Genomic DNA, 19,678 nt, shown 5'->3' with positions numbered 1-19,678 from the left:
AGTTGTATGAGACAACGAATCGAGAATATGCCGAATTGTTATATTTATGTATTTGGATTCTTAGCCCTTCCCCGATTAATTCTTGTTTGATTTTGTTAAATTCGTTTTCATTATCGTTCATTGTCAATTGTAGATGCCGTATGGCTTATATTAATGAAATTTAGTGTCCTTTGGGACTTCTTTCAAAAAAAAAAAAAAATATCCTTTCTTGATTTTATAAATTTTATTTTTTTAATTTTTTTGACATTCTTGATTTATTAATAATTCTCAAGTCAATCTCTAAATTTATGTTGGACTGACTAACTGTAATAATATTAGTTTCATTTAGTCTTGCAAAGTGTACTAAAGCAGATTTCCTATTTATGTGATTTATTATTATTATGATTATTACTGTTGTTGTTGTTATTTATTTTTTAACAGATGGTGCTATAGCTGGAGCTGTTGCTGGTGGTGTGGTAGAAGCAGCCTTATATCCGATAGATACGATTAAAACTCGGCTTTTGGTCATACTTAGCTATGTACACATTTTATAAGCAACTTTACGATTTTGAACTTGATTGATGACATCTTACAAGGTCTCACAACATTTTATACAATACTTATTCCTAGAGTTATATTACATGGATCTTCTAAATTGCTTTATTTAGTAGTTTGCTCATTTAAGTTTGACTTGTTCTGCTCTCTTTTTAAAGTGGTTATTTAGGTAACTCTAATGATTTGGATAGTGCGTGAATTATTTAGGTACCTCTAATGATTAGGTAATTCACTACATATTTAATTTTAATTCTTCATAAGCGGAATTCACTAATTCACCTTTAATTCACTCGTATTAGTAAGAATAGTGAATTAAAAGGTTAAATATATACGTGCGTGAAGACAAAAATGAAACTATATAGATGAAATTTGTCTTTTCACGTCAAATTCACTCGTTTTACTTTTCTTTTTGGGTCATAAAATTACTAGTTTGAATGTACCTAATTGAAACAAACATTGATTGGTCACTGTGACTTCGGGGGAAATTGTTGTAGCCAAAACTATGCAAACTCATCATGTCGTTTAATTTGTTAGAGTATGATCCTGTGTAGTGAGAGCCTCATTAAAATAGTATATCTCAATCACTTAAAATTACATAATTAGGATATAGTGAGAGACTTTTCAATGGGAGCTTTCATGGCATGTTGAACACATGTAATGTAAATTTATTAAATTAATTTGTTTTTTGTGGCCGGATTATTGGTGGCGTCGTATCTCGATTCTCGGGATTTCCAAAATTTGGTTCTTTTAATTCCTAAATTGTTTAGTTTCATTAAATAATTGTTTATTTATGGATAATGATAATTATGTGTCCGTCCAATAATTATTAATAGTTTAAAAGAAGTGTTTGAGCAAGAAAAACATAATAACATGCCAAGATTCAAACAATTTTTTTGAAAGCTTCGGTCCCTTAAGAAATTTCATACCATGTTGTATTGTTTAATCCTACTCAAGTAGAGTATTCTCATTCATACGTACATAACTATAATCTAGATCATTCTATTGTACACGTACGCGAGAATATGTGGCTTTACACACATAATTTGTAGTAATTATCCTTAGAATATAGTTTGAGAACATTGAGCAATAATTCAATACCATCTATGAAATGATGATGAGTAATTAAAACTTCTTTTTGGCTACACAAACAACTATTGGTTTCAATTCCATAATACGTACGTTTGTAATTATGTTCTTGATTTGCACTTTTTTTTTTGCTTGCCAAATCTATATGCCTCGAATTATAACAATAATAGAACAAGTTAATTTGATTGTTTGTCAAGTTTAGAGAGATTAGAGAGAATAGAGTTGTGTAATTCGTTTTAGGGTATGCACAAGTATAAATACAACATAACAAGATTAGGGCTCATTACTTCGACCCAAGTACTATACACTAAAGATGGAACAAGCTTGCTGACATGATGGCCAAGACCTCAAGATGTTTAGATGATGTAATGAATGTAACTAGGACGATTCCCAATCCCCCTGGTTATTGCATGGACCTCTATTTAGAGGATTGTAATAGACTTTGTACTGTTGGTTGACGCTATTTAAGTGCCTCTTTTCACCAAAAAAAAAAATAGGCTTAACATTGTTCTTGCTTTAATTATTGCAGACTTAAAACATACGAAGTATATTACATTAAGGTAAGCTTATTAGTTGGTTAATTGAATCCAAAAAGATTTAAAACCGAATTATTATAATACTTCTATTTGCATTTACATTTATAAAATTGCAAGTTTGATTACAAACTTAGTCCATGTATGGGATGATATCTGGGCATGACCGATATCTTGTGAAAACACGACCAGGTTTTAATAATTATAGAGAAGATGCTGATATGTTACAGAATGAAGACATGTCGGCCTGTATGGATGAGAAGCTCAACACGTGGCAACAGAAGCTCAACACTTGGCACAAAAGGCTCTGCATGGATGAGAGCCACCTGTCAAGGTAAACTATTATAAATAGTTGGTAAGACCTCATTAATGAGGGCATTTAATTACTCTCTCTTTCTCTAATCTCTCTCTACTTTCTCTCTCTTACTTATCTTCTCTTCTCAAACACTTTCTGACTTTATCATCGGAGTGGTTATCCCCGGATCACCCCGGGGTTAGCTAACTTCTTCTCATTGTGTAGGTTCTCAGCTTGCCGATAGGGGTATCAGAATCTCAGGTCCGAGTTCCTGGAGGAGTCGGGATCAGACAGAAACATTTGGCGCTAGAAGGAGGGGACAGTTGATCACTTCTATCGCCTAAGAACCTCACACAAAATATATATACAACAACAATAATCATGGCCGGAAACAATTTAAGCAATGGAATACCAGAAGGACAACCCCAGGTGGAGATAGTAGATGAAACCCATACCCTAGAGGGTAATCAGTTCCATATGCCGATAACCCCCCCTGCAGGAGGAAGGGAGGCAGAGGATCCTATGGCAGCATTTACTCCAGATGAATTGGAAACAGCCGCAAGGGTAATGAGTGCAATGAGCAAGAAGAGAAAGGAGGCTGAGGCAGCACGGGCTGAAAGAGAAGCTACCCAGGCCGATAGAGGAGCATCGCACCATCATCAGGAGGAACAACACAATCAGCTGGAGAACTCGTCAAGGAGACCCCGACATGAGTCGTCAATAAGGACGCATACAACATCACGGCAGGATGAGCAATCCTCGAGTCGTGTTGCGAGTACCAGAACTCAGCAGCAAAGAAGCTCACAAGTGGCAGGTCAAGCAGTACGCACGGTAGTGCAGTTAAGGGCATCCCCATTTGCCCAGCACATCTTAGAACAACCAATGGAGAAAGTGAAAATGCCGACTTGTAGATATGATGGAAGAGGGGATCCGGCAAGATTTATAACGTCTTATGAGGGACACATGATGCTGTACACAAACTCAGATGCAGTTTGGTGTAAGGTCTTTCCGACAACTTTGATTGGGGCTGCAGCCGATTGGTTTAACAACCTTGAAGTTGGATCAGTAGATAGCTTTGAAAGACTGACTGAGATGTTTGTAGGGCAATATGTCAGTAACAGCGTGAGGCAGAAAACTTCTGGAGAATTGATGGCTGTGGAGCAGAAATCAGATGAATCTTTGAGGGATTACATCAGGAGATTTAATAATGAAGCAAACACTATTCCGAAATTACAACAGGAGATAGCTGTGATGGCTTTGATGAATGGATTAGTTGATTCGGATTTCAAAAGGTATCTTACAAGGAAGAGTCTGCCGACATTGGCGGCAGCGTTCAGCAAAGCTCACGATTACATAAAGAGTGAGGAGCTGTTGAAGACGAGTAGCAGGCATATGGTGGTAGGAAAGGGGCAAAGTCAAAATGAGGGGACCTCGTCTGGAGGGAGCAGGCCGAGAACTCCTGCCCCGGGAAGGGGAGGAGGAAGTCGGCAAGATACCAGATCGACAAGGCTGCCAATGAGATACAGCACCTACACCCCCCTGAATACACCAAGGGCTGCAATCTACTCAGTGAATCAGAACAGAGAAGATTGGTCAAGGCCGATTCCCATGAAAGCAAGGTCGAGGGACATGAAGAAGTACTGTATGTTCCATAGGGATGTGGGGCATTATACAGAAGAGTGTACCCAATTGAAGGACAACATTGAGGAGTTGATTAGGAGAGGGCACCTAACACAATACCGGTTGAATACCGGTAGAAATCAACAACCGGCACAGGCCGTTGAGAGGCAACAGATAGAAGCAAGGCCTGAAAGAGCTCAAGGAAGAATAGTCCGACAAGGGGACGCAGGAATACCACCGTTATCTACTGGAAGAGTAGATGTGATAACGGGAGGACCGATACACGGAGGAACGATTAGTGGGGAAAAGAAGCATTTAGCGGAGCACCGGCATCTGGTTTTTGCTTTAGATGTAGATAATCGTCCTCGGCCGGCATCAATACCACAAGTTGTGTTTACGGAAGAAGATGCACGAGGTGTAGTGTTCCCACATGACGATCCGTTAGTCTTGATAATCAAGATAAATGGTGCCGACATCAAAAGGGTGCTGGTAGATGGGGGCAGCTCAGCAAATGTTTTGTTTGTTCAAGCTTTTAATGAGATGAATATCGGGAGGCAATACTTGAAACCGGTGTCGTATCCAGTAATCGGGTTTAATGGATCAACTGTGAGGCCGGAGGGGAGCATTGTGTTGCCTGTAAGGATGGGTGATGGACCACAAGCAAGAGATGTGATGGCAGAGTTTCTGGTGGTGGATGTCAAGTCGGCGTATAACGCAATTATCGGCAGACCGATAATTCATGACATGCAGGCTGTTGTATCAACCTACCACTTGGCAATAGCCTATGTGTCAAACTTGGGAGCTGTGGAAAAGGTGTATGGAGGTCAGGTTATGTCGAAAGCATGTTATGTAACAGCTTTGAAGAACCCAGTTGGTAGTGCCGCAGTTCCATGCAACCCAACAAGGGAAGGTGAGCCGACAGTGCAAGATTTGACAATGAAAAACTTTGATGCAAGACCTGAAGAAACACCAAGGCCGTTGCCGGGCGGAGAGACCGTCCAAGTTGAATTGCAGCCAGGCAACCCCAGTAGAACAGTGAAATTTGGGGCAGATATGGATGTGGAGACCAGGTGTAACCTGATAAGTTTATTGCGCGAGAACGCCGACGTCTTTGCGTTCTCGGCCAGTGAGATGCCAGGCATACATCCTGAGGTAATGGAACATAAGCTGAATGTTGATAGAAAGTTTAGGCCGATAAGGCAGAAGAAGCGTAATTTCTCGACTGAGAAGATAGAAGCGATCCAGGCCGAGGTGAATAAGCTCTTGGCAGCAGGGTTTATAGAACCCTGTACATATCCCGAATGGTTGGCAAACGTAGTAATGGTGAGGAAGCCGACAGGGAAATGGCGAATGTGTGTGGATTTTACAGATTTGAATAAAGCTTGCCCTAAGGATTGCTACCCATTACCTCGGATAGATAGGCTGGTAGATTCGACCTCTGGTCATGCCATGCTTAGTTTTTTGGATGCATTCTCAGGATATCATCAGGTCAGCATGCATAAGGCCGACAGAAATAAAACGGCCTTTATAACAGATGTAGGTGTGTATTGTTATAAGGCAATGCCGTTTGGGTTGAAAAATGCAGGGGCAACCTATCAGAAGTTGGTGGATAAGATTTTTGAGAAACAGAAAGGGCGGAATGTTGAGGTGTATGTGGATGATACGATAGTAAAGAGTAAGAACAAAGAAGACCATATAGCCGATCTGAGGGAGACATTCGAAACCTTGAGAAAATATCAAATGAAGTTGAATCCAGAGAAGTGTGTTTTTGGGGTTAGATCAGGGAAGTTTTTAGGTTTCATGGTTAGTGAACGGGGGATAGATGTGAATCCCGATAAGGTGAATGCGGTGCTTCAAATGAAACAACCAAAAACCATCCGTGATATACAGAGGTTAACGGGCAGGATGGCAGGGCTAACAAGATTTATCAGCAAATCAGCTGATAAAGCACTCCCGTTTTTTATGGTGCTGAGAAAGAATAAGGCATTTGAGTGGGGAAAAGAACAAAGTGATGCCTTAGAAGTAGTGAGGAATCATCTTAAATCTCTTCCCACAATTGCCAGGCCTGAGAAGGGAGAAGTGTTACAATTATACATCTCGGCATCACCAAAAACAATAGCGGCCGTTTTGTTGGTAGAAAGGAAGAGACAACAACAACCGATTTACTTTGTCAGCCATGTCTTGAATGCGGCAGAACGCAGATATCCAGTTATAGAAAAGATGGCTTTAGCTGTACTAGTAGCAGCCAGGAAGTTAAGACCTTACTTTGATGCACATCCGATAGAAGTACTCACCAATCATCCCCTGGAGAAGTCACTGCGCAAAATGGATACGTCTGGTAGACTACTGACATGGGCAGTAGAGTTATCGGAGTATGAAATAAGTTACAAGCCTAGGACGTCAATTAAGGCTCAAGCATTATCAGATTTTATTGTTGAAACCACATACACAGATGAAGAAGAGGAGTTGGGAACATGGCAGGTATCAGTTGATGGATCAGCCACAGCAACGGGGGCAGGGGCCGGAGTTGTGATAACGGCTCCAGATGGAAAAATATTTGAATACGCCATGAAATTTAAGTTCAAGGCAACAAATAATGAGGCCGAGTATGAAGCTGCGGTAGCCGGAATGCAGCTGTCAATAGCGGCAGAAGCAAAACGGCTAGTTTTGACAACTGATTCTCAGCTGGTGTCAAGCCAGTTTAGTGGGGAATACGAAACTCGAGAGCCAGCAATGGTGAAGTATTTGGAGAAAATGAAACAGTTAGCAGCTCAGTTGCAATACTTTGAGATTAAATTGGTTCCGAGATTAAGAAATGCTCAAGCAGATGCATTGGCAAGATTGGCAAGTTCAAGCTTCAATGACTTGGAAAGAACAGTAATGGTTGAGGTTTTAAGGCAGAGAAGCATAGATGAGATGTCGGCGGATGTCTGTTGTGTTGAAGTGGGGGATCAATGGTATGATAAAATACTGGCATACATTGTTCATGGTGTAGGGCCAACAGACAAAGGAGAGCTGAAAAGGTTACAGAAGGATAGTGTGTGGTTCGTTATGTACCAGGGCCAGTTGTACAAAAGGGGGTTTTCATTACCATTGCAAAGGTGTATAACGGATGTGGAATCAGCAAGGTTAATAGAAGAATTACACGAGGGAAGCTGTGGAAACCACCTTGGAACAAGAGCCTTGTCCAGAGAGGCAATGAGAAGGGGATACTACTGGCCGACAATGAACGCCGATGCAGTGGCTTATGTTAAAAAATGTGAAAAGTGTCAAAAGTTTGCCCCAATTATCAATTTGCCTCCAAATGATCTGACTCCGATATTGAACCCGATCCCTTTTGCCCAATGGGGGATGGATATAGTAGGCCCGTTCCCATCGGCCACAGGTGGCAGAAAGTATCTGATAGTGGGAATTGATTACTTCACCAAATGGATAGAAGCAGAACCAGTAACGAAGATAACGGCATCGGAGGTGAAAAAGTTTATATGGAAAAATATCTTCACGAGGTTTGGGTTGCCGATGGCGATGGTTTTTGATCATGGAACCCAGTTTGACTGTAAACCAGTCAAAGATCTCTTAATGATGTATAAGGTAAAATTTGCTTATGCAGCAGTATGCCATCCACAGTCTAACGGCCAAGCGGAAGCAGCAAATAAACAGATCATAGCAGCCATTAAGAAGAAGATAGAAGATGCAAAGGGTTTGTGGGCGGATTTGATACCAGAGATATTGTGGGCAAACCGGACAACAGTAAGGGAAGCCACAGGTGAATCACCTTATAACTTGGTTTTTGGGACAGAGGCGGTCATACCAGCAGAAGTCGGACTGCCGACATTTAGGGTTCAGCATTATTGTGAAGACCAAAATGATCTACTCCTGCGACAACAATTAGATTTTCTGCCAGAGCTAAGAGAGAAAGCAGCAGTTAAGTCAGCTGCGTTTAAAGAAAGAATGTCTAGAGCATATAACAGAAGGGTATCTCATCGGCCATTAAAGGCGGGAGATCTGGTACTACGAAGAACCGCAGCAACCGGTAAGGGAAATGAAGACGGGAAGCTGACTGCAAACTGGGAGGGGCCTTATCGGATTAGAGATGTCGTCGTCCAAGGGTCATTCTACCTGGAAACTTTGGATGGAACACCTCTAAAAAATGTATGGAATTCGGCTGTACTGAAGAAGTATTATGTGTAATAAACGTTTTTAATGTGAAGCTGATATCAAGAAAGATGTCAGTGATGAATTAAGAAGTATTCAGGCAATGCGCATTGAAATAGGCATCCTCCATTTAACAGAACATCGTTAAGTGGGACGGACAGCTCAAAACCGCTTCCATGAAGATAACAGTTATACAACCTAATCAGTTGTATACGTTAACTCATGAGGTTGCTGGTTCAAAATATAAATACCGGCCAAATCAATTCGAGTATACGCCGATATGAGGCGTAACTCAGAATGTGATCGCCGAGAGGGTACCTAACTGGCTGAAACAACAAAGCAGTAGGTGACCGATGTTATAATCTGAACCACCGACAACCGGTTATGACTCAGTATACATAGATCTACAACGAACTATATATACTGAGGGGAGCAGGGAGTGATATGGTATTTATCTGTCATACCTTGGTAAATGAGTGATATGGTATTTATCTGTCATACCTTGGTAAATTTTAATGCAATTTTTGGTAAAGACCTTATGTCTTCCAAAGCCGAGGTCTTGAAGTTTCTGATGGGAAGTTGTCGAACTTCAGATAAACTATCAGGTAAACTTTTATTTCTTGCAAGTTCTTTTATATATGCTGAAGTAGCAAGACAATATAGCTATCATAACGTTGTGAGTACAAACAGATTATAAAATGATAAGCAGAAAACAACATAGTTATGATAAAAAGTGTAGAAATTCGTAAGATAGTTGACAGACAACAAAAAAAAAAAAAATATAGTTGACAGATAGCAGATGAAATTGACAATCGACAGGCATCACCACAAAAAAGGGGTATATGCCGATAGGACAGCATTGTCAAAATAAGTGTTCATACATACAAAAGACAATTACAGAGTTAAAGCTGGTAAGGCCCAATGATACAAGACCCACAAGAGGATGTCGGTGATGACTGCCCGCCCCTTCAAGATTGTGCATTCTCAGGCACTGGGGAATCCAAAATGCTGGGATTTTTGGGGCCGTCATCAGCAGTTGGCGCCAGGTTATACAAGTCCTCTTCAGAGAATTGCTGCGCCTCGAAGCCGGAAGGGATCTTGTAGGCTTCCTCGCCGAAAGCCTTTTCAACTTTTGCCCAATCATCCTTCTTCCAACCGGCGACGTGGGCAATACATCTCTGAGCAGCGGTCCAACCTCCATCAAAACGATCTTGGAGTTTGGAGCAGAACTCGTCGGAGGCTAGATAACGGCCAACCGCTCTCCGACGGATACCAGGTTTGTCGGCTTCCATTTTTTGAACCTTTTCTTCAAGGCTCTTAATTTTAATCCTGGCATCCCGGAGATCTTTCTCAACTGAGGGAAGCCGCTCAACGGCCTTGTTTTTCTCAGTGATCTGAGTTTTCAAACTTTGCACCTCTAGCTCGAGATTGGCAACCCTCTCAGCCTTGACCTTCAGCTCCGACATCTCTTTGTCGTCTTTCTCTTTTATTTTCCTTAAGTCATCCAAAGCTTTTTCAGCATTTTTGATGACTTCCTGCATAGCACTTTCGCTGGCGGAGGCTTGATGATGCTTCTCCTGATAGTAACGATACATCTCAACCAGCTCTGTGCCAGACATGACGGCCTACAGAAATGTATATATAAGTAAAAATAGGGAAGCCGAGAACACTACATAAAAATATATATATAAAGAAATAAAGTAATAACATATATACGTACCTTCATCATGTTGTGCATGTGGATAGCAGCAAGGGGGCCGATTGGACCAGCAGGTCTGTCCATTGGCAGTGTCAAATTGCTCAACAATCGATAACCGAGATTCCCACCTTGCATTGGGTCATCGGTTATCATAGATTCGTTCCGGCCGACATCCATAGCAGGTTGCCAACGGTCGCCGGAATGGCCGGGAGGGACAGCAAACCCCTTCAGAACTTCATCTGGAAACCTTCCAGAAACACGTTCAATCCATTGATTGGACCGATAAGTCAAGGCTGGGATGCTGGAATCCGACCCAACCGTTGTAGGAGCAATTACGGTGGTTGCCTGAGGTAGACGGGGAGATTCAGCAGAAGTGAGATCTTCGACCTCAATACCCTGAATAACCTTCTTCACAACGGCCTCAGGGCTTTTAGCTTTGTTAGCAGTCGGGGTCTTTTCAGACACCGACTGGTCTTTCTTCTTCTCGGGCGCCGATTGCTCCCTTTTCTTTTCAGCTCGCCCTTCAGGTTGCCTGGGGCTGGAGATCACAATGCCGCCTCGCCGGTTGGCTAGAGGTGTTAGTTTTCTTTTCTTGGTATTTTCATCGGCCATGATCTCAGCTCTTCTCTTGGCACTAATGGCTGGAGCACGCCCGCAAACGGAAGCAAGAGTATCGTAGGGGTCGGAAGCTTTGGGGCAGCGCCTGATAACCCTTGTCCCGTCAGAAGATAGGCCGAGTTGTCTGTTATCCAACTTATCAATACCTGGTAAAAAGGAATGTAAATTCAATCAGTTAAATGCGAATATATATAAAAAAAATAATAATAAAAGGGTAAGGAAGGTAACACTAAACAAGTAAACTACGCCGTTTTCATTATGAAAAAAGAAAATGAATAATTAGTGAATAAGAATAATAAAGCTAAGAAGGATAAGCTATACCATGCTGGTCAGTCCAACAAAGACCGACACGAGAAAGCGGCGCGTTGCCCAGAATGTAACTCACATTCGGCACCCACACCGCAGGAATTAGACGGACCTTGCCGTCACCTTCATCATGTTCAGAGATGTCAAAGTAATTGACAGCCCTCTCTTCATGTTTCCCGAGATCTCTCTCGGGGATTGAATCAAAGTGGGGATGAGGCTTGAAAAAAGTTCTCCTCAAAGGAAAATCCTCTGGGACTGACATAAAGAAAAACTTATCCTTCCAACCTTTGCAGCTAGATAATTTAGGATGGACGGTATATTTATGAGGTAGGGTATATAAAGACCACCACCCATCTGATTGACCATCTCTCTTTAGGGTAATAAGCCGCCTGAATACATTAAGGGTTAGAGGGAAGTTCCGATATAGCATAACCCAAACTGTAGCGATAACGGCACGAATGGTTTGAGGGGTTAACTGGACCAGGCAAACGTTCCAAGCCTTCAAGATTTTAGCAACAAAGGGATGTAGAGGAAAGCGGAGGCCGAAATCCAAGTGCTTCATGTAAACAGCAACGGAACCAGCTGGACAATCTAACACTGAAGCTCCAGATGGAGGGAGAGACAACCCATACCCATCAGGTAAGTTAAAGAACTTTTTCGCACGACGACAATAGTCCTTTGTAATTGCCGTTTTCCTAAAAGCTTCACTTATCTTTTCCTTTGCTACTTTTCCGTCGTTGGCAAGAACCATAGGTTGTCGGAACTCAGCCCTATCAGTCTCAGAACTATACCCCTCGTCCAGATTCTCTTCCTGGATAACCTCAGCTGTTAAATCAACAATGTTATTCCTACTCTCATTATTTACACTGTCTTCCTGAGCGTCGTCATCTCTTAAAACTGAGTTGACGGCAGAATCATGAACAGGAGATGACGGACCTTCTTCAGGTGTCAAAGGGATGTCATCCTCAAGTTCTTCTTCAGAAGAACTTACAACCTGACCTTGTCCAGGTCTTTTGCTAGATTCCGCTGCCTTGGCGGCCTCAGCTGCTTTAGCTACTTTGGCGGCCTCAGCGGCTTCACGGGCGACGGCTCGGGGTTGATAACTTGTACTCTTTACCCTTGGCATAGTGTTTATACCTATATTGCCAACGTTAGTGCCGTATTGATTAAAATATCGTCTCCCAGTAAAGCTGCGTAAGTGATAACGGACATTAATGATAAGTGTTTTATTTGTCCACTTATCATGGTATTTTTAGCACAATTTTGTTGTCATTTTCCCCTCTTTACCCCCCCTTTCCGACTCCTTTTTGTGTATGATTACAACTTTTGGCTTCCCCATTCCTTTTTATGTGTGTGTTCGTGTTTGTAGATGCAAGGAGAAATTGGTCATATAGCATGAACATGAAGAACTATATTGGAAGCAAAGCACAAGAGGAGAGGGCGTGCAACCCCTTAGGAGGGGGCGCTCCTACCCCAAGCGCCACAATCTGCCTCTCTTTATTCCCAGCTAGGAGAGGGCGTGCACCATAGTAGGAGCGGGCGCTCCTCCCTGATCTTCCACAAACTGCCTCAAATCGCTGCAGGAGGAGAGGGCGCGCAAGAGACAGGAGAGGGCGCTCCAGCCTGAGGAGCGGGCGCTCCTACATGCAGACCCGACTTTTTGGGCGGATTTTACAATGTTATTTCGGGGTGTATAAATACGACCCTTGGCTTCAGTTTTCTGCATCTTCTTCCTTGGAGAAGATCACCTTCTTCCCTTTAGTCTTCTTAGGCCCTTAACTCTCTAAACTCTTATTAATTAGCTTAGTTTCTCTCAAACTCTATCATTGAAGTAGATTAATTGAAGTTTGTATTCTTCCTTTCAACATTTTCTCAACCTTGAAGCTTCATTAGTAATCTCTTTCCTCTATCCCTTACTCTTTATTTTCTGTTTTTAATTCCTTGAATTGTAGATTTCTCTCTTAATCTTGGTTAATTGTTGTTGCATGTTCAATCTACTTTGTTCTTACTACTCTCTTCAATTTGTTAGATTAATTTTGAATTTAGATATTGTTGTTAGAATGTTCTTCACCATGTTTAGTGAGTAGTTTCTTAACTAGGGGTTGGGTGGAGACCCAACCAAGCCATGGGTTAATTGATGTTTGTGTTTGCATGTTCATTTTGGGTTGATGATTGATTGTTAAAGAATTGGTTAATTGCATGTGTAATTGGATGGCCACTTATTGCTCATGTATTCACTTCTATGCTTGCATTGAAAGATGAGGTCTAGATGTGAGCCATTTCTTGTATGATTATGCTAAATTCCTCTTGATTACGGTACCTCGTTTGGATGATGTAGTAGTCTTAGTTGCGGTAATTAGGAGAGAAATCCCAATTATTTGTGCCTTAGTACTATCTCGAACCGATCGAAAGACAAACCCGAGTTAGTAGTCTACTTCCCATCGTTAAAACTTGGTTGGCCTATCTTGTTAGTCGAGTTTAGTTTAGGAATGCTTAGTGTTGTAGTTTCGAGAGAAGTGAACCTTTTCTTGTATGATTAAACCGAATTTCTATCTTGATTACGGTTCCTTGTTTGGATGATGTAGTAGTCTTAGTTGCGATAATTAGGTGAGAAATCCCAATTATTTGTGCCTTAGTACTATCTCGAATCGATCGAAAGACGAACCCGAGTTAGTAGTCTACTTCCTATTGTTAAGACTTGGTTGGCCTATCTTGCTAGTTGAGTTTGGTTTAAGAATGCTTAGTGTGGTGGCTTCGAAAGAAGACAATGTTGAGTGCCCTTTCTATCACCCAATTTGTGTACATGCTTGCCTATTGTTTTGATTCATTGGTTTGGTTGGTGTCGATTCCCATTTCCCCCTAGTGTTTGTCTCCATATAGTAGTTATTTAATCAAACCTCCCATTTGTGACCGAACTAGATTACAACCGTTTCATATTCTCGGTGTACTCATACCCATTCCCTGTGGATACGATCCTTTACTTGCCCTAGACTTGTCTTAGGTTAGTTTAGGTAGAAATAGTGTTTGGCTTGAGGGTGATTGTCCAACGACCGATTATTTCCCTCTACCAATTAACAGGCTCAACGTCAAGAATTTCAGTATCGGCAGGGATATCAGGGTTAGTAGGGTGAAGGGCACTTTCACGGTGGGCAATGGTCCTATGTATCATAAAAGCGCGTTTTTCTTCTTCAGAAGTTAACGTCTCAAAAGGGTAGTCAATATTATCAGAAAGGGAAGACGAATTACCCTGATTTCTACCGGTTTCTTTGCCTAAGGATTGCCTAATTAAGCGACGCCTAGCAGTACTAAGGTTAGGGAAATTCTCTTCAACACTATCTTCCGACATTTAATTTAAAAATGAGAAAATAAAACAAACATGCAAAATCAAGAGGTTAAGGAGCGGCAATACCTTCGACAAAAGTCGCTGATACGATGGACTTAAAGTGAGAAGTGACGAAGAAGAAAAGTGCGCTGAATACACTAAGAGGAGTACACCGAAATTAGGAAGAATCCGTCAAAAGCACTTTTTTGTTGGAGAGCAATTGCGATTGAGAAGAGTTTAGAAGAGAATGAAAGTGAAATAAACAAAGAACGACGGAATTTTTGATCTAAAAAGAAAAACTGAAGAGTCAGTTGAAATGAAAGGCGGTTCAGAAATCCAACGGCCCTGAATCAATAATCAATTTCAAAAAGCAACGGCAGGATTTATGACACGTGTATTAATTTTCCCGCTTCAAAAAAAAAAAAAAAAAAAAAACGGTTACACTTCAATTTTGTAACAAGTAGACCTTGTCTGCTATCAGCAAACAAGGTCACTTGGGGAGGAAAACGGAGTTTTTCGCTCCCGAGTATTTTGTAACAAGTAGACCTTGTCTGCTATCAGCAAACAAGGTCACTTGGGGAGGAAAACGGAGTTTTTCGCTCCCGAGTATTTTGTAACAAGTAGACCTTGTCTGCTATCGGCAAACAAGGTCACTTGGGGAGGAAAACGGAGTTTTTCGCTCCCGAATATTTTGTAACAAGTAGACCTTGTCTGCTATCGGAAAACAAGGTCACTTGGGGAGGAAAACGGAGTTTTTCGCTCCCGAGTATTTTGTAACGTAACAAGTAGACCTTGTCTGCTATCAGCAAACAAGGTCACTTGGGGAGGAAAACGGAGTTTTTCGCTCCCGAGTATTTTGTAACAAGTAGACCTTGTCTGCTATCGGCAAACAAGGTCACTTGGGGAGGAAAACGGAGTTTTTCGCTCCCGAATATTTTGTAACAAGTAGACCTTGTCTGCTATCGGAAAACAAGGTCACTTGGGGAGGAAAACAGAGTTTTTCGCTCCCGAGTATTTTGTAACAAGTAGACCTTGTCTGCTATCAGCAAACAAGGTCACTTGGGGAGGAAAACGGAGTTTTTCGCTCCCGAGTATTTTGTAACAAGTAGACCTTGTCTGCTATCGGCAAACAAGGTCACTTGGGGTGGAAAACGGAGTTTATACAAATGAAAAACTTCTCAGCAAAAGAATATAGGGCTTAAATATAGGGATACATATACACAAGTCAATTTGTCTGGATACAAGTCAAGCAAGTAAAGTGAATTGTGACAAAGCCAAGACCACAAGATCAGTAATAAAACTTTGTCAGTAAGCAGTACTTGACAGAGTACAAGAACCGTTGCTACAATACAATTTACAGCATAAGGAAAAGTCTGAAGAATGAGATGTGGAACCCAAAGTTTGTTTCGTTAGGTTCAGCTTGTTATTCATATAAACTGAGCACGATGATGAATGATCATACGTCCTCACTTGGGGGGCTAATTGTATGGGATGATATCTGGGCATGACCGATATCTTGTGAAAACACGACCAGGTTTTAATAATTATAGAGAAGATGCTGATATGTTACAGAATGAAGACATGTCGGCCTATATGGATGAGAAGCTCAACACGTGGCAACAGAAGCTCAACACTTGGCACAAAAGGCTCTTCATGGATGAGAGCCACCTGTCAAGGTAAACTATTATAAATAGTTGGTAAGACCTCATTAATGAGGGCATTTAATTACTCTCTCTTTCTCTAATCTCTCTCTACTTTCTCTCTCTTACTTATCTTCTCTTCTCAAATACTTTCTGACTTTATCATCGGAGTGGTTATCCCCGGATCACCCCGGGGTTAGCTAACTTCTTCTCATTGTGTAGGTTCTCAGCTTGCCGATAGGGGTATCAGAATCTCAGGTCCGAGTTCCTGGAGGAGTCGGGATCAGACAGAAACAGTCCATTTTTTACACATCCTAATACAATGCAATAGTGAATACCGATAAGAATTAGACATAGAGTGTCGTACATTATATTATCAATAATTACTCCAATCCCTATGAATTTTGACTCGAAACTAAAAAAGCATTATAATTGACAGAACTAGCTAATAACATATAATAGAGTAGCAAATCACACGGTCATACTAGTACATATTGTGGTATGAAACATTTATAGAAGATGAAAGAAAACGCCTAACTAACTAACTTAAAAAACAAAGTGGGGGGTTCTATGACTATTCAGGGGCGCCTTGACTTTATTCAATGGCGTCTTGATCTAGGCTTAGTAGAGGTTCCTTTCTCGGGGCCGCCTTTTACTTGGACTAATGGCCGTGTTGATATGGATCCGACTTTCGAACGTTTGGACCGTGCTTATGCCACGGCGGATTGGTTTACTCAGTACCCTGACTCACATCTGTCTCATCAACCAATCCTTTTTTCGGACCACGCTGCCATTGTCTTTTCAGATTCAATGGACCATGACGATATCCGTCGGCCTTACCGGATTGAGAACTGGTGTTTATCTGCTAAGGAAGTGTGTGCCTTTGTTAGTTTGATCTGCTCTTCACAGTATTCTGGTTCCCCGCAATTCTCTCTTTCACGTAAATTGTCCGCTATCAGGGATAAACTTCGGCAATGGTGTCTTTCTCATCGGAAAACATGGGGTATTAATTGGAGAGCTCTTTGTCATACTGTTCATTCAAACTTTGCTGACTTTCATTCTTCTCAAGGACGTCGGCTTTTCCTCTCTGTTCGTAATGAGAGGGTAGCGGAGGCTCACGCTGCTTTTTTTATATTGGCGTCAGCGAGCTAAGATTCGTTGGGATGCCTTTGGGGAATCCAATTCCAAACTTTTGTTTTCGATGGTCCAAGCCAGACACAGGCATAACTTCATTCACAGCCTTAAGGATTCGGAGGGGGCCTGGATTTCTGACAAGAGCAGGATTCGCTCTATGATCTTATCTTTTTACTCAGATTTGTATACTCCAATCCCTCTCCAAGAACACCTGCCAGATTTCCAGTGGGACACATTGGATATTCCCAAATTAACTTCCAGTCAACAACAATCTCTGATGCAGTCTTTTTCGCCTCGGGAAATTCGGGACGCTATGTTTGATATTGCGGATGATAAGTCCCCTGGTCCGGATGGTTTTACTTCTGTTTTTTTCAAAACCCACTGGGAGCATATTGGGCAACAGGTAGTTTCAGCTATTCAATATTTCTTTGCCCATGGATTTATGTTGAAAGATTGGAATAGAACTTTCTTAGTTCTTCTACCAAAGGTGGACCAACCGGAAAATGTAAGTCAATTTCGTCCGATTGGCTTATGTAATGTCATGTATAAGTGTATTGCTAAGTGCATTGCTAGGCGCCTTCGTCTGATCATGCCCTCTTTAGTCTCTGGGTTTCAAAATGCTTTTGTTCTTGGTCGTTTGTTAACTGACAATGCTTTGATTGCTCATGAGCTACTGGAGTATATGAATAGGTCACGCGCCAAGAAGTCTTTTTTTGTTGCCTTGAAGCTTGATATGAGTAAGGCGTATGACAGAGTTAGATGGGATTTCCTTATTCGTACCCTGCAGGCCTTTGGCTTACCGCCCTATTGGGTTCACATTTTGTCCCAATGTGTTTCCACGGTGTCCTATCAGGTGCTGATTAATGGCTCGCTGACCCCTGCCTTTGTTCCAAAGTGTGGCCTGCGACAGGGGGATCCCCTTTCGCCTTATCTGTTCGTACTTTGTATGGAGATTTTATCGGCCATGCTTCGTCGTGCGGAATCTCAACAATTACTCTCTGGCATTTGCATTGCGCGTGGTAGTCCTTCGATTTCGCATTTGTTTTTCGCTGATGATTCCCTGTTGTTCTTTAAAGTTACTCCGCAGGTATGCGAGAATGTCATGGGTCTGCTTCACCGTTATTGTGCGGAGTCTGGCCAACTGATTAATCTGCAAAAATCCTTCGTTAAGTTCAGCCCAAATACTCCGCAAGATTACCGTGAGTTTTTGGCTCGTAGCCTTCGTCTGCAATCCACCTCCAACTTGGGTACTTATTTGGGGCTGCCAGTTATATATTACAGAAAGTTAGCTCAAGAAATTCCAGCAACCGAGAAAAACTTACCATGCCTCATCACACTGGTAGTACACCTTTCAGACAAATTATTTGGGAAGAAATGGTAAGATTAACTTCTACTTATAGCCTTAAATTTCGTACTACTGGATAATAATAATATTGTGACGATCTGATTAACTTTGAAGGGTGGAAAAGAAGGAAAGGATCCACCTCCTATTTCTGCTATTTTCAAGAAGACTAGATCGGGGAAGTCTGGGAACTTAAAAGAGCCTGAAATTGCAAAATATGTATGTCATCTTTGTAGTTTTAAAAGAAACTAACATCATTATATATGTGTGGAACTAGTATAATGATTTTTTTTCTAAAAATTTATGTAGGATGAGATAGTAAGTGTGGAAACAGAAAATCCATCACTCTCACACTTTGACGTTGTTGAAAAATGCTTTGGGCCACAAGATCGTGGTAGTGTAGTTTGTTTTGGCTTTGGTGTAAGACCTAAGGATGTACGAGGCCCTTTACCTACTAGAGCAGATCTTACAGCAAGTCTCCACGAGAAACAGAAAGAGAATAATGATCTTCAAAAGAAAATGGATGAAATGGAAAAAACTCATCAAGAGGAGCGTGAGGCCAACAACAAAAAGATGGACGATTTAGCAAAGAAACTCAATATGTTCATGTCAATGTATATGCAACAAGCTAGTAGTGGTGATGATCAAGCTAATCCTAATGCTAATTGAAACTAAGGTAAGATGACTTTATATATATATTTTCTTCTTATCTTCTAATATGTTTGATTGTCTATCCTAAATATTACCTATGTTTCAATGGATTGCAGGGATATATAGTAGATATTATTGGAACAACTTTTGAAGACTTGACAAAGCTCAACATGCTCATGGAAGCTTCTATTTTTGTGATTGATCGAATCCACTAATTTTAGTTAGATCAATACTTTTGATATATTCTAACTTTAGTTTATTGGAAATATTCTAAGCACATCGTATATATGATGATTTTTGCTATTTTGGATGATTAAAGAATGTGTATCCTTACTTTTGAATATATGTAATTGACATTGTGTTAAACTATATATGATATCAATGAGCAAGTTTGGAGTTATTATAAGGGTGTGCTAAATTGCAACTTTATAACTATTTTGATTAGTATATTATTTGTGCAAAAATTATATTTAAAATTTATATATAAAAAAATGATGATAAGAAATCTAGTCGTAATTATAAAATTATTTGTCGTAAGTAATTAACATTAAATTTTAAGAAAAAATAATCGCGACAAGTAATCTGGTCGTGAATGTGTACAATTGTTGTCTATGAGGAAAATGACGACAAGAAATTTGGTCGTAATTATAATATTTATTTGTCGTAAGTAATTAACATTACATTATCATAAACATTAATTACGACAAGTAATTTGGTCGTGAATGTGTACAGTAACGACAAGA

General features: G+C 40.9%; 2 protein-coding genes across 2 annotated transcripts; both read left to right on the top strand.

Moving 5' to 3' along the window:
* Window positions 1-2,970: 2,970 nt before the first annotated feature.
* Window positions 2,971-8,259, top strand: LOC145613750 (uncharacterized). Its single transcript, XM_081668814.1, has 5 exons — window positions 2,971-3,279; window positions 3,688-5,420; window positions 6,132-6,426; window positions 6,703-7,624; window positions 7,682-8,259. The coding sequence occupies exons 1-5, from the start codon at window positions 2,971-2,973 to the stop codon at window positions 8,257-8,259; spliced, it is 3,837 nt and encodes a 1,278-aa protein (XP_081524940.1).
* Window positions 8,260-18,236: 9,977 nt separating this feature from the next.
* Window positions 18,237-19,119, top strand: LOC145613137 (uncharacterized). The gene is made up of 4 exons (XM_081668200.1): window positions 18,237-18,319; window positions 18,402-18,503; window positions 18,594-18,960; window positions 19,052-19,119. The coding sequence occupies exons 1-3, from the start codon at window positions 18,266-18,268 to the stop codon at window positions 18,951-18,953; spliced, it is 516 nt and encodes a 171-aa protein (XP_081524326.1). The 5' UTR covers window positions 18,237-18,265; the 3' UTR covers window positions 18,954-18,960; window positions 19,052-19,119.
* Window positions 19,120-19,678: the final 559 nt, after the last annotated feature.

Source organism: Chenopodium album, chromosome 25, assembly GCF_948465745.1.
Source record: "Chenopodium album chromosome 25, dcCheAlbu1.1, whole genome shotgun sequence".
Lineage (NCBI taxonomy): Eukaryota > Viridiplantae > Streptophyta > Magnoliopsida > Caryophyllales > Amaranthaceae > Chenopodium > Chenopodium album.
This window is presented reverse-complemented; position numbering and strand designations above follow the sequence as displayed.

What these genes read in the sequence shown, in the direction of transcription:
- LOC145613750 (XM_081668814.1), top strand. Translation starts at nt 2,971, where the DNA reads ATGGCAGCATTTACTCCAGATGAATTGGAAACAGCCGCAAGGGTAATG. An exon ending in CAGGTCAAGCAGTACGCACG is followed by an intron (nt 3,280 to 3,687) that starts GTAGTGCAGTTA and finishes AAATTACAACAG; the next exon opens with GAGATAGCTGTGATGGCTTT. An exon ending in GTAGACTACTGACATGGGCA is followed by an intron (nt 6,427 to 6,702) that starts GTAGAGTTATCG and finishes GCCGGAATGCAG; the next exon opens with CTGTCAATAGCGGCAGAAGC.
- LOC145613137 (XM_081668200.1), top strand. Translation starts at nt 18,266, where the DNA reads ATGCCTCATCACACTGGTAGTACACCTTTCAGACAAATTATTTGGGAA. An exon ending in AAATTATTTGGGAAGAAATG is followed by an intron (nt 18,320 to 18,401) that starts GTAAGATTAACT and finishes TTAACTTTGAAG; the next exon opens with GGTGGAAAAGAAGGAAAGGA. An exon ending in AGCCTGAAATTGCAAAATAT is followed by an intron (nt 18,504 to 18,593) that starts GTATGTCATCTT and finishes AAATTTATGTAG; the next exon opens with GATGAGATAGTAAGTGTGGA.